This window comes from Anomaloglossus baeobatrachus, chromosome 8, assembly GCF_048569485.1.
Source record: "Anomaloglossus baeobatrachus isolate aAnoBae1 chromosome 8, aAnoBae1.hap1, whole genome shotgun sequence".
Taxonomy (NCBI): Eukaryota; Metazoa; Chordata; class Amphibia; order Anura; family Aromobatidae; genus Anomaloglossus; species Anomaloglossus baeobatrachus.
Genome location: NC_134360.1, coordinates 106,167,750 through 106,180,707, shown reverse-complemented (window position 1 = coordinate 106,180,707; position 12,958 = coordinate 106,167,750). Strand labels below are relative to the sequence as shown.

At 43.5% G+C, this 12,958-nt stretch overlaps 1 protein-coding gene across 4 annotated transcripts in view; it reads right to left on the bottom strand.

The window, feature by feature from the left end:
- Positions 1-4,782: 4,782 nt before the first annotated feature.
- Positions 4,783-12,958, bottom strand: part of SERHL2 (serine hydrolase like 2) — a 206,762-nt gene continuing 198,586 nt past the window's right edge. For all 4 annotated transcript variants that reach the window (XM_075320901.1, XM_075320904.1, XM_075320902.1 and 1 more), the window contains one exon: positions 4,783-5,180. In XM_075320901.1, coding sequence (XP_075177016.1) covers positions 5,061-5,180 — 120 coding nt within the window. In that variant the 3' untranslated portion in view covers positions 4,783-5,060. The remainder of the gene's footprint in view (positions 5,181-12,958) is intronic.

The window sequence follows — 12,958 nt, the reverse complement described above, 5'->3', positions numbered from 1 at the left end:
AGAGTGTGCAAAGCAGTATTCAAAGAAAAAGGTGGCTACTTTGAAAAACCTAGAATATAAGACATATTTTCAGTTGTTTCACACTTTTTTGTTAAGTATTTCACTCCACATGTATTAATTCATAGTTTTGATGCCCTCAATGTGAAGCTACAATTTTCAGAGTCATGAAAATAAAGAAAACTCTTTGAATGAGAAGGTGTGTCCAAACTTTTAGTCTGTACTGTGTGTATGTGTGTATATATATATATATATATATATATATATATATATACACACACACACACATACATATATATACACACATACACATACTGGAGATTAAAATTAGAGAACAATGTATGATCCCTTGTCTTTTCCAGAAATAATGTATTCAAAATGAATCAACATTTGAAGGTTTTTTTTTGTAAGGGGTACGCCATGCCACTAGCACAGTGTTTTACAAAAGATCCGTAGTTAATCAACATAAAACATTTACTTTGCCCAAAACGTGATGATCATAATTAGAGAACAGCAGTGACTACAGCACAGAGAAAAAATATAACTAAATTTTCTGAAGATAACAACAGTCACCAATTAGTAAGACATGTACATGCCTCTGCTTGAATGACTTCAGCACATCTGTGGCCAAGACAAGAGGACCCTTGACGTGTGGTTTGCAAGCTTGCGTAGGGTGTCCAAAATATTATATATATATATATATATATATATACACACATACACATATATATATATATATATATATATATATATATATATATATATATATACACACAGTGCTGGCTAAAAGTATTGGCACCCCTGCAATTCTGTCAGATAATACTCAGTTTCTTCTTGAAAATGATTGCAATCACAAATTCTTTGGTATTATTATCTTCATTTAATTTGTCTTCAATGAAAAAAAAAATTGTCATAAAGCCAAATTGGATATAATTCCATACCAAACATAAAAAAGGGGGTGGACAAAAGTATTGGCACGGTTTGAAAAGTCATGTGATGCTTCTCTAATTTGTGTAATTAATAGCACCTGTAACTTACCTGTGGCACCTAACAGGTGTTGGCAATAACTAAATCACACTTGCAGCCAGTTGACATGGATTAAAGTTGACTCAACCTCTGTCCTGTGTCCTTGTGTGTACCACATTGAGCATGGAGAAAAGAAAGAAGACCAAAGAACTGTCTGAGGACTTGAGAATCCAAATTGTGAGGAAGCATGAGCAATCTCCATGCTACAAGTCCATCTCCAAAGACCTGAAAATTCCTGTGTCTACGGTGCGCAGTGTCATCAAGAACTTTAAATCCCATGGCAGTGTGGCTAACCTCCCTAGATGTGGAAGGAAATGAAAAATTGCCTAGAGATTTCAATGCAAGATTGTGAGGATGGTGGCTAAAGAACCTCGACTAACATCCAAACAAGTTCAAGCTGCCGTACAGTCCGAGGGTACAGCAGTGTCAACCCGTACTATCCGTCGGCGTCTGAATAAAAAGGGACTGTATGGTAGGATACCCAGGAAGACCCTACTTCTTACCCCGAGACATAAAGCCAGGCTGGAGTTTGCCAAAACTTACCTGAGAAAGCCTAAAACGTTTTGGAAGAATGTTCTCTGGTCAGATGAGACAAAAGTAGAGCTTTTTGGGAAAAGCCATCAACATAGAGTTTACAGGAAAAAAAAAAAGAGGCATTTAAAGAAAAGAACACGGTCCCTACGGTCAAACATGGCGGAGGTTCCCTGATATTTTGGGGTTGCTTTGCTGCCTCTCGCACTGGACTGCTTGACCGTGTGCAAGGCATTATGAAGTCTGAAGACTACCAACAAATTTTGCAGCATAATGTAGGGCCCAGTGTATGAAAGCTGGGTCTCCCTCAGAGGTCATGGGTCTTCCAGCAGGACAATGACCCAAAACACACTTAAAAAAGCACTAGAAAATGGTTTGATAGAAAGCACTGGAGACTACTAAAGTGTCCAGCAATGAGTCCAGACCTGAATCCCATAGAATACCTGTGGAGAGATCTCAAAGTGGTAGTTTGGAGAAGGCACCCTTCAAATCTCAGGGACCTGGAGCCGTTTGCCAAAGAAGAATAGTCTAAAATTCCAGCAGAGCATTGTAAGAAACTCATTGATGGTTACCGGAAGCGGTTGTTCGCAGTTATTTTGGCTAAAGGTTCTGCAACCAAGTATTAGGCTTAGGGGTGCTTCACACATAGCGAGATCGCTACCGAAATCGCTGCTACGGCACGGTTTTGGTGACGCAACAGTGACCTCATTAGCGATCTCGCTGTGTGTGACACTGAGCAGCGATCTGGCCCCTGCTGCGAGATCGCTGCTCGTTACACACAGCCCTGGTTCGTTTTCTTCAAAGGCGCTCTCCCGCTGTGACACACAGATCGCTGTGTGTGACAGCGAGAGAGCGACGAAATGAAGCGAGCAGGGAGCAGGAGCCGGCATCTGGCAGCTGCGGTAAGCTGTAACCAGGGTAAACATCGGGTAACCAAGGTGGTTACCCGATATTTACCTTAGTTACCAGCCTCCGCAGCTCTCACGCTGCCTGTGCTGCCGGCTCCGGCTCTCTGCACATGTAGCTGCAGTACACATCGGGTTAATTAACCCGATGTGTACTGTAGCTAGGAGAGCAAGGAGCCAGCGCTAAGCAGTGTGCGCGGCTCCCTGCTCTCGCGGTTATGATCGCTGCTTCGGCTGCTGTGTTTGACAGCTAAGCAGCGATCATAACAGCGACTTACAAGGTCGCTGTTACGTCACAGAAAATGGTGACGTAACAGCGACCTCGTTGTCGCTGTCGCTTAGTGTGAACCAGCCCTAAGGGTGCCAATACTTTTGTCTGGCCCATTTGTGGAGTTGTGTGTGAAATTATCAATGATTTGATTTTTGTTTCATTCTCTGTGTTTTTTCATTGCAAGCAAAATAAATGAAGATAATAATAACAAAGAATTTGTGATTGCAATCATTTTCAAGAAGAAACTGAGTATTATCTGACACAATTGCAGGGGTGCCAATACTTTTGGCCAGCACCATAAATTATATATATATATATATATATATATATATATATATATATATATATATATAATATATATAATATATATAATAAATAGATTTTTTTTGCCCATATTTTTTTTACAGGATGCAGCCAGGCCCATTAATGTAGGACTTGTAAACTGGGGTCTCTGTTCCTGTGTAGTGCACTTATATATTACTGAGCAGCCCACATAATCTAATAGTATGAGCGGCACTAATAGGCTAAGTAAGCCAGACACTGCACCTACATATAAACCTAAAAGGTTGTGTAGCCCCAGTACAAAGAACGTAAAAGTTACAAAGTAGGGGGTACAGAATAAGAGAAGGACCACCAAAAAGTCAGGGTATAATACAAATTGTTTTTATTTTAAATACAAGATGATACAGGGTGCACAGTGGTTGCAGGCAAAGATGGAAAGGCCTGCACAGAAAAACAGCCCACAGCAAAACCTGGACTGGCCACAAAATGGCAAAAAGACCTGCTCACGGCCCGTTCTTTCCTGCTCCAACATGACCCAAGGTAACAGCCCTTAGGCTTTTATATCCTTGGCTTTTAGGGACTTACTGTATGATATTCTACAGATCTCTTCATAGATCTCTTTACTATTCACCATCCATTACCTTTGATTCATGGTGATTTATGGGTTATTATATTCTTGAGGTCTTTGTTATTTACATTGCAGTCTGTCAGCAGGTCTTTTTGCCATCTTGTGGCCAGTCCAGGTTTTGCTGTGGGCTGTTTTTCTGTGCAGGCCTTTCCATCTTTGCCTGCAACCACTGTGCACCCTGTATCACCTTGTATTTAAAATAAAAACAATTTGTATTAAACCCTGACTTTTTGGTGGTCCTTCTCTTATTCTGTACCCCCTACTTTGTAACTTTTACATTCTTTGTACTGGGGCTACACAACTTTTTAGGTTTATATGTTATGGACCCTTTCCGGTCATAGGAAAGCTGTTTTAGGTTATACTGCACCTACATATGTGAACGGCGTCCTATACAAGCCATTTGTGTGCAAATTTAATACTAAGCAATCACCCCGTCCATAGATTGGTAGTGTATACGCGGTTGGTCCATCAGTGTTTTGCACCTGTTGCCTCCATCTTTATTATCCTCTTCACGAAACATAACGTACTGGGTACGTCATGGCTCATGTCAGGGGAATCACTGCCGGCTGCTGCGGTGAGCCGGTGGCAATTCCTGCACAGCAGACATGTGGCTCACAAGCGCGGGTGGATCCGCGATGCACCCGCGCCTGTTAACCCCTTAGATCACTTTGTCAAAATGTCCAGACCTAAATCCCAATGAGAATCTGTGACAAGACTTGAAAATTGCTGTTCACAGACGCCTCCTTCTAATCTCATTGAAGTAGAGCTATTTTGCAAAGAGAATGAGCTAAAATTTCAGTCTCTAGATGTGCAAAGTTGTTAGACATGCACCAAAGGAGTTGCATCAGTAATTGCAGCAAAAGATGATCCTACAAAGTATTGACACAGGGGTGCTAGATGAAAATGGACGTCACCATTTTCAGATTAATATTTTTAAAATATTTAGAAAGCTATGTATTTTTTCCTTTACAATTCACAAAGACTTGTTACGTTTGGTATATCAGAAAATATCCTAATTAAATATGTTTAAGTTTGTCGGCATAACATGAAAAGGTTTGCAGGGTATGAATACTTTTTCAAGGCACTATAGTCCTCTATAAAGGGAGTTTATTTTAGTGAAACAATCCAAAGAACAAAGAATATTTAGAACACTAAGATATAAATACGGTTTTATTAATATGTCAGACAATTAAACAAGTATGACCAATTACTGCTTTGGACAGTTTCTTCCTTCCAATAAAAGATATTGTTCACTTTTTACTGAATGTCTTTCATTACACAACCATTAGATACATTTCATACACAACATTTTGATATATTTTTTGGTTGACATTTTCTTTAGATAGATTTCAGAAAGATGACAGTTTATAGCAATCCATTTCAGCAGCAACGATAAGGTTTCTCCGTCAGTCGTGAAAGGTTACAGCTGAGAGTGAATATAAGGCCGATTGTACAGCTGATTTACAATGATGCTGGCAATCTTCTCTGGCTCATTCAAATGTACAAAATGATTCCCATTCACAATAGTGGACTGAAAGCGCTGAAAAGGCAAAGACAACACAATGTGCATAAAAGTATACAATACTTGGAAACAAAATACAGCAGTGACAAGTATTTTATTTTAATAAAACTTGAAAGTCTCAAATTTTAATGCAAAAATTGAAAATTAACATTGAAACAGAAGGGAAACAAAACTTATCTGTTTGGAAGAGGCCTGGATATGGTGAAGGAACTGTCGGGTGACAACACTGGAATGACTTGTTAGGCCGGCGTCACACGGGACGATATATCATGTGATCGCATAAGCGATCACACCCGCCCCCGTCGTTTGTGCGTCACGGGCAATTTGTTGTGAGTTTGAGTTTTCTGTGCCCAGCTTCATTAGATTAATAACTCAATGTCTGATTTCTTTGCCTGGTACCTGATTTCACACAGGCAATGAGCCATTAATCAAGCTATAAAAGCTAATGCTATTGTCATGAAAATATAATAAGCAGATATGTTTTCATAGTCTCTGGATCAGGAGTGAACTCCCTCCAGAGCCCTGCCAAATTAACAGCTAGCAAAAGCTTTCCTGGTCAGGGGATGTAACAGGTAGATTTCAATTAACTTACAACACCTCTCCCCAGTACTTCAAAGACCCCCTGCGTGGGAAGGGGGTCTCCGACTACTACTACTACTACTACTACTACTACTTTTTACCCTGACTACAATCTGCGTATACACAGAGGGCGGAGTACAATTTTCCTGCAGAAAAACTGCTTCTCTGATGAAAAGACAAGGGCAGCCGCATTGTCTCTGTTGGAGAAGTATTAATATTGTGAGATACATATATCCCCCCGATATGGCGGGCATACCGATGATCTCAAGATTCAATGACACACATCTCACATATTTCAGCTTTATTGTAGGACATATGACATATGGAAGAGCCACAAATTAATGCTTGCCCCCCAAAACATACCAGATCCCCCTTGTGTGGTATCCACCTTCTGCTAAAATCATAATATAAAATATGAGGGTAATATCGTTTGCGTGGGATGCTCCCACACGGCGATATCAGGACCGTGAGGATTCCATAAGTCTGGAAGAGGGAAAATCCCCCCCCCTTACATGATGTCAGCAGAGGTGGGCGCTGCGGGTGGAACAGAGGTTAATATAAGCCAATGTCTCATTACCCTCTGTGTCAATGCCTAGAGGCTATACAGTCATATGAAAAAGTTTGGGTACCCCTATTAATGTTAACCTTTGTGCTTTATAACAATTTGGGTTTTTGCAACAGCTATTTCAGTTTCATATATTTAATAACTGATGGACTGAGTAATATTTCTGGATTAAAATGAGGTTTATTGTACTAACAGAAAATGTGCAATCCGCATTTAAACAAAATTTGACCTGTGCAAAAGTATGGGCACCTCAACATAAAAGTGACTTTAATATTTTGTAGTTCCTCCTTTTGCAAAAATAACAGCCTCTAGTCTCTTCCTGTAGCGTTTAATGAGTTCCTGGATCCTGGATGAAGGCATATTTGACCATTCCTGTTTACAAAACAATTCCAGTTCAGTTAAGTTTGATGGTCGCCGAGCATGGACAGCACGCTTCAAATCATCCCACAGATTTTCAATGATATTCAGGTCTGGGGACAGGGATGGCCATTCCAGAACATTGTAATTGTTCCTCTGCATAAATGCCTGAGTAGATTTGGAGCGGTGTTTTGGATCATTGTCTTGCTGAAATATCCATCCCCTGCGTAACTTCAACTTCATCACTGAATCTTGCACATTATTGTCAAGAATCTGCTGATACTGAGTTGAATTCATGCGACCCTCAACTTTAACAAGATTCCCGGTGCCGGCATTGGTAACACAGCCCCAAAGCATGATGGAACCTCCACCAAATTTTACTGTGGGTAGCAAGTGCTTTTCTTGGAATGCCGTGTTTTTTTGCCTTCATGCATAACGCCTTTTTGTATAACCAAACAACTCAATCTTTGTTTCATCAGTCCACAGGACCTTCTTCCAAAATGTAACTGGCTTGTCCAAATGTGCCCACCTCAGGCGCCTCAGTTTGTGGTGTGCTTGCAGAAACTGCTTCTTTCCTTATTATTATTTCCTTACTATGTTCCTCACAGTGGAAACTGACAGTTTAAATCTCTGGGACAACTTTTTGTATCCTTCCCCTGAACAACTATGTTGAATAATCTTTGTTTTCAGATCATTTGAGAGTTGTTTTGAGGAGCCCATGATGCCACTCTTCATAGGAGATTCAAATAGGAGAACAACTTGCAAGTGGACACCTTAAATACCTTTTCTCATGATTGGATACAACTGCCTATGAAGTTCAAAGCTCAATGAGGTTACAAAACCAATTTAGTGCTTTAGTAAGTCAGTAAAAAGTAGCTAGGAGTGTTCATATCAAGAAATTGATAAGGGTGGCCATACTTTTGCACCGGTCAAATTTTGTTTAAATGTGGATTGCACATTTTCTGTTAGTACAATAAACCTCATTTCAATCCAGAAATATTACTCAGTCCATCAGTTATTAGATATATGAAACAGCTGTTGCAAAACCCAAATTGTTATAAAGAAAAAAGGTTAACATTAATAGGGGTGCCCAAACATTTTCATATGACTGTACATTCTGTGTATAGGATTGTCCATTTCCTGGGGGTGCCTCCTTCTTCAGGCAAATCAGTAATTCATTTGTAATTTGCCTGAACAAGGAGCCTTTGTGCTCTGAAAGCTTGCTAATATAATTTTTCTGGTTAGCCTTTAAAGGTATCACTCCTAAAATACTTTTGTCATTCTTGGGACATAGTATTTCAATGGATTAAATCTATAAAATTTAATAGCTTCTTTTCTCGCTCTATATACAAACCCTAAGCCTTCTGCTATCTGAAATGGGTCCCCAGCTACCCCTAAAGTTGGGTGGTGGCAGTGTAATTATTCTTGCATAGAATTATTGGGGTGCTATCATTAAGGGTACCGAGGTATATATATATATATATATTCCATTAGCAGGAATCGGGGATATATATATTTACCCTTGCTGTTAGACGTCCAATATTTGGCATTATTAGCTCAGCAGCCTCATTTACTTATTGTCCGGCAGTTCTGAAATTGACCTGACAATAAGGGGGCGTTAGAGAGTAGTCATGTTCTTGACAAATCCATGAACAGCAGGTGGGATTTTGGTGTGACCCCCCCTGCTGTTTATGACAAATTGGTGGCAGCGGTGGGATAGAGAATTAGTGATCTGGTTTGAGCAATCATTCCTTTCACTAAAAACTTGCAAAAGTTTGAGGACCGAACTCAGTGTTTAAATATACCTGGAACAATACTATACCGATGCTACCACATGATATTTGAATTGAGTCCAGATATGTGTATCATCTTTTAAAGAATGCCACGTAGATAACTTCCCTGAGGAATTTAACAATGAAACATGTTGGAAGAAATATATGCCAATTTTCGGGTACCGAGAAATTAATTATTGGACCCTAATATGTTACTAAGAAAGTGACTTCTGAAAATCGGGTGAGACTGTTTCAATTTTTTCATAAGAGAATCAAGGATATTCTATGAATGAATTAATTGGGGTCTTGATATTATTCCGTAATATTAATTGTTTTTTGAGGTAAAAGGACTAACCTTGATAATATACATGCGGATATTTGGTTTTAAATCACAGGGGTCAGGTTGCGACATTTTAATTTAATATTAAAAGTTATGTTTTAAAAAAATTGGTTCTTCTATAGAATTCACAGCTTTGCTATTTTGAAATAATCTGATTGTGATAAATACCCAGTGGCTGTTGTTGTTATCTTTTATTTGGCAATTATGGCTGCGAGGACCGAAGCCAGGTACAGCCAGCTGACGAAAGAGCTTTTTAAAGCCATCTGCATGATCAGGGACACAGGGACATTGAGCCCAATGACAAAAACAAGCCGGACCTCATTAAAGAACTGTTGCAATGGGATGCAGAGCAAGTTCGTTCCCCCAGTGCTGATGAAGGGGAGACAAGCCAAGCCCTGGATGATACTGCAGCCAGGGCCTCTTCTGCAGCTTCAAGCCAGAGCAGCAACCGGCGCAGCATGGACTCCTACCTGCAGATGGCCCTACAGCAACTCGCTGCAGAGGACCGGGAGGGACGGCTGAGGCTCATTCAGCAATATCAACAAGATGAGAAAGCCGAGCGCCAGGTCCAAGGAGAGGCTGAGAGAGCCAAGCAAGAGCGCCAAGCCCGGAGAGACCATGAACTGAAGGTCCTCCAAGTCCGGCAGCAGACATCTTCCTCGCTGAACGGTGAGTCCAGTAATGCCAACAGCTTTAACACTAGAACTACTGGACTCGTGACACCTATATAGAAATACATAGTGCAAAGTAGTCAAAATGACTACCTCAGTAGTTGTAGTGTTAAGCACCGGCCTGAGCACTTTCCTATGTTGGAAAAGGATGGGGACTTGGACACCTTTCTGAGGGGATTTGAAAATACTTGCTTGCAGTACCAGTTGCCCCCAGCACAATGGGCACGATACTTAACCCCAGGGCTGCGAGGCAAGGCCCTGGACGCGTTTGCCAGTCTCCCTCAAGAGCAGAGTGGAGACTATGAGGGCAAAAAGCAGGCCCTAATGTGGAAGTATCAGCTGACTCCAGAGATGTACCGCAAAAAGTTCCGGACCCTCTAGCGTTGACCACATGACAGCAACAGGGACGTTGTGGATGGACTCAGGAAAAACTTTGCGCAATGGGTCCAAGGACTGTCAGCCACCACCGTTGAGCAGATAAAGGACCGGATGATAAAAGTCCAATTCCTACATCTTTGTCTTGCGGACATGCAACAGTTCGTGATGGACCGGGAACCAAAGGATGCAAATACAGCAGTACAGATTACTTACACCTATGTGGCTAACTGTGCATCAGGGTTGCGGAAGACGTCCGCTGCCAGCTGGAAAGAGGGTACGATGATAACTACCACCCCCCCACCTTGATCAGCCCTGAACTGGTGCCCCCTGAAAACTTTATCCCTGGAAAACTCCTGACAGTGACTGGGGTTGGGGGTGTTCGCCAATCTTTCCCAATGGCCAGGGTTTCCCTCGACTGGGGTGCTGGGAAAGGGTGGAGGGAATTGGGGGTGTCCGAGCATCTCCTAGCCAATGTTTTATTGGGGACTGATCTTGGACGATTGGTTGCACAATTTGTCTCTGATGACCCTCTCCAACCCAATAGGTTATGTGACCCAAATGTTGATGTCCAGAATGTGATTACAAATGTTGTACATGATAATAAAGTAGATGATTGTGCCGAGACACTCAGCCATGCCACCCTGCAGAGTGACGTTGCTGATGATTCCTCCAAGGCAGTTAGTGTCCACGATAGAGATGGAGGCAGGCAGGACGACCTTGAGGGGATGGTCACACGCAGGTGACCAGTGTCACAGCGGACGATGACATGGCCGGTGGTAGCTGTCCCTTGAGTAGCACTGCTCCTGAGTCAGTATGGGAGGAATAGCAAGAAGCCCCCAGAGCCTGTGAGACTGAGGGAAAAGAGTTGTTATCCCCCGGGGAGACAGACTACATCGGGTCTGTCACCAACAGTCAGAATGCCCAGAATGCAGGTAGCGTGCTGCCTTCAGGCCCCTCTCCACACAGGGGGATAACAGAACCAGGTGCATACTCCTAGGAGGTCACAGAGGGTTCCAGCGAGGTTGGGACACTAACGTCACTTTTGGCTGCCTCCGGCCAGGAGTTCCAGGTGGCACTGCACTCAGATGTCAGCCTAGAGATAATGAGGGACCTCGCAGAGAAGCTCGTCTCAGAGACTGATAAGGAAAGGGTATTCTGGGACCAGAGGAGGTTGTACCGGGAGACTGTTCCCTGTAACCCCCAACAGGAGTGGCTGAGTGAAAGACAGCTGGTTGTGCCCTACTGCTTTAGGGATGAGTTGTTGCGCATTGCTCATGAGATTCCCCTCGCTGGACACTTGGGGGTCAGTAAGACCAAGGCCCTGCTGTCACACCACTTCTATTGGTCAAAAATGGGGACAGATGTTGCCAACTAATGCCGCTCCTGTATCAGAGAATGGGGAAGTCAGGGCCTGCTCCCAAAGCTCCCCTGATCCCTCTGCCAGTGACAGAGGAGCCTTTCCAGAGGATCGCTGTGGACATTGTTGGGCCTCTGGCCATCCCCAGCAGCTCTGGAAAACATTTCATCCTTACCATGGTAGACTATGCTACCCAGTATCCGGAGGCAGTGGCTCTTTCCTCAATTAGGGCCGATAAAGTGTCAGATGTCCTCTTGGCCATCTTCTCCAGAGTATGATTTCCCAGGGAGATGCTTACCGACCAGGGGACTCAGTTCATGTCCCGTTTACTGAAGGCTCTCTGTAAGAAAATGCAGGTGCAGCATCTGGTGTCCAGTGCGTATCATCCACAGACCAATGGTTTGTGCAAACGGTTTAATGGCACTCTTAAGCAGATTGCTGAAGATGTTGGTTGAGTCCCTTGGATGTGACTGGGAGTGATATCTCCCTCACCTGCTATTTGCTAACCGAGAGGTCCCACAGGCCTCCACGGGGTTCTCCCCCTTTGAGCTCCTGTATGGCAGACGAGTCCGGGGACCCTTTGGTCTGGTAAGGGAATCCTGGGAAGAGGAACTGAATCCCCCAGAGGTATCTGTTGTGGAGCATGTCATGCAGCTCCGTGACAAAATGCAGGCCTTGTCACAGCTCGTGCATGACAACATGGCGCAGGCCCAGGCTGACCAGAAGTGATGGTATGACCAGAACACCCAGCAGTGGACCTACCAGGTAGGTCAGAAGGTGTGGGTCCTGATCCCAGTGCCAAAAGATAAGCTTCAGGCAGCCTGGGAGGGCCCATATGTCATACACGAGCAGCTCAACCCAGTCACCTACGTGGTCACCCTCGACCATGCCCGGGGCAGGCGGAAGGCCTTCCACGTCAATATGATGAAGGTGCATCAAGAACGTGAGGCCTGAGCCCTACCGGTCTGCAACCTGCCAAAAGACGGGGAGGAAGACCCCCTCCTGGACGTGTTCGCCCAGGCCAAGATGAGTGGGTTCATGGAGGATGCGAAGGTAAGTGACCTGCTGTCCGCCAGCCAGCGGTTGCAGCTGCGGGAGGCACTGCAAACCTTCCTGGGCGTGTTCACTAACATGCCAGGAAGGACAGAGTTAGCATTCCACCATGTGGACACCGGAAATCACCCCCTAATTAGGCGGGCAGCATATCGGATCTCCCTGGAGGTACAGCATGTCATGCTCCAGGAGATCGACGAGATGCTGACACTGGGGGTGATCCAGAGACCCAAGAGTGCATGGGCCTCACCAATAGTCCTAATGCCAAAGAAGGACCGGACCACCCGGTTCTGTGTGGACTACAGGGGGCGCCCAGCTAAGTTAGGGTGTCATACCCTCCATTGACAGGCAAGGGTCAGTCACAGTAACTCATCAGGGTTACCAGTGTTTAGGTATTTACTTTTTGGTAATTGTGACCATATTGTTTGACCTCTGTCTATAGTTATCATATATTCGGCTACCCTTGAGCTATTATTTTCTCCCTGTTTTTGATGTTTGTTTGACATTTGAGTTTGCGGGTTATTTCACCTGGGCGATTTTAATAAAAACGTATTTTATAGGGATTTGTGTTGTTCCCTTGTTAAAATACTATAAAACATTTCCAAAACTATTTTTTAATTGTGGACTACAGGGGGCTCAACGCCATAACGATCACCGATGCGCACCCCATGCCGCGCATCGATGACCTGCTTGAGCGGCTAGCCGGATCGAGGTACCTGTCCAT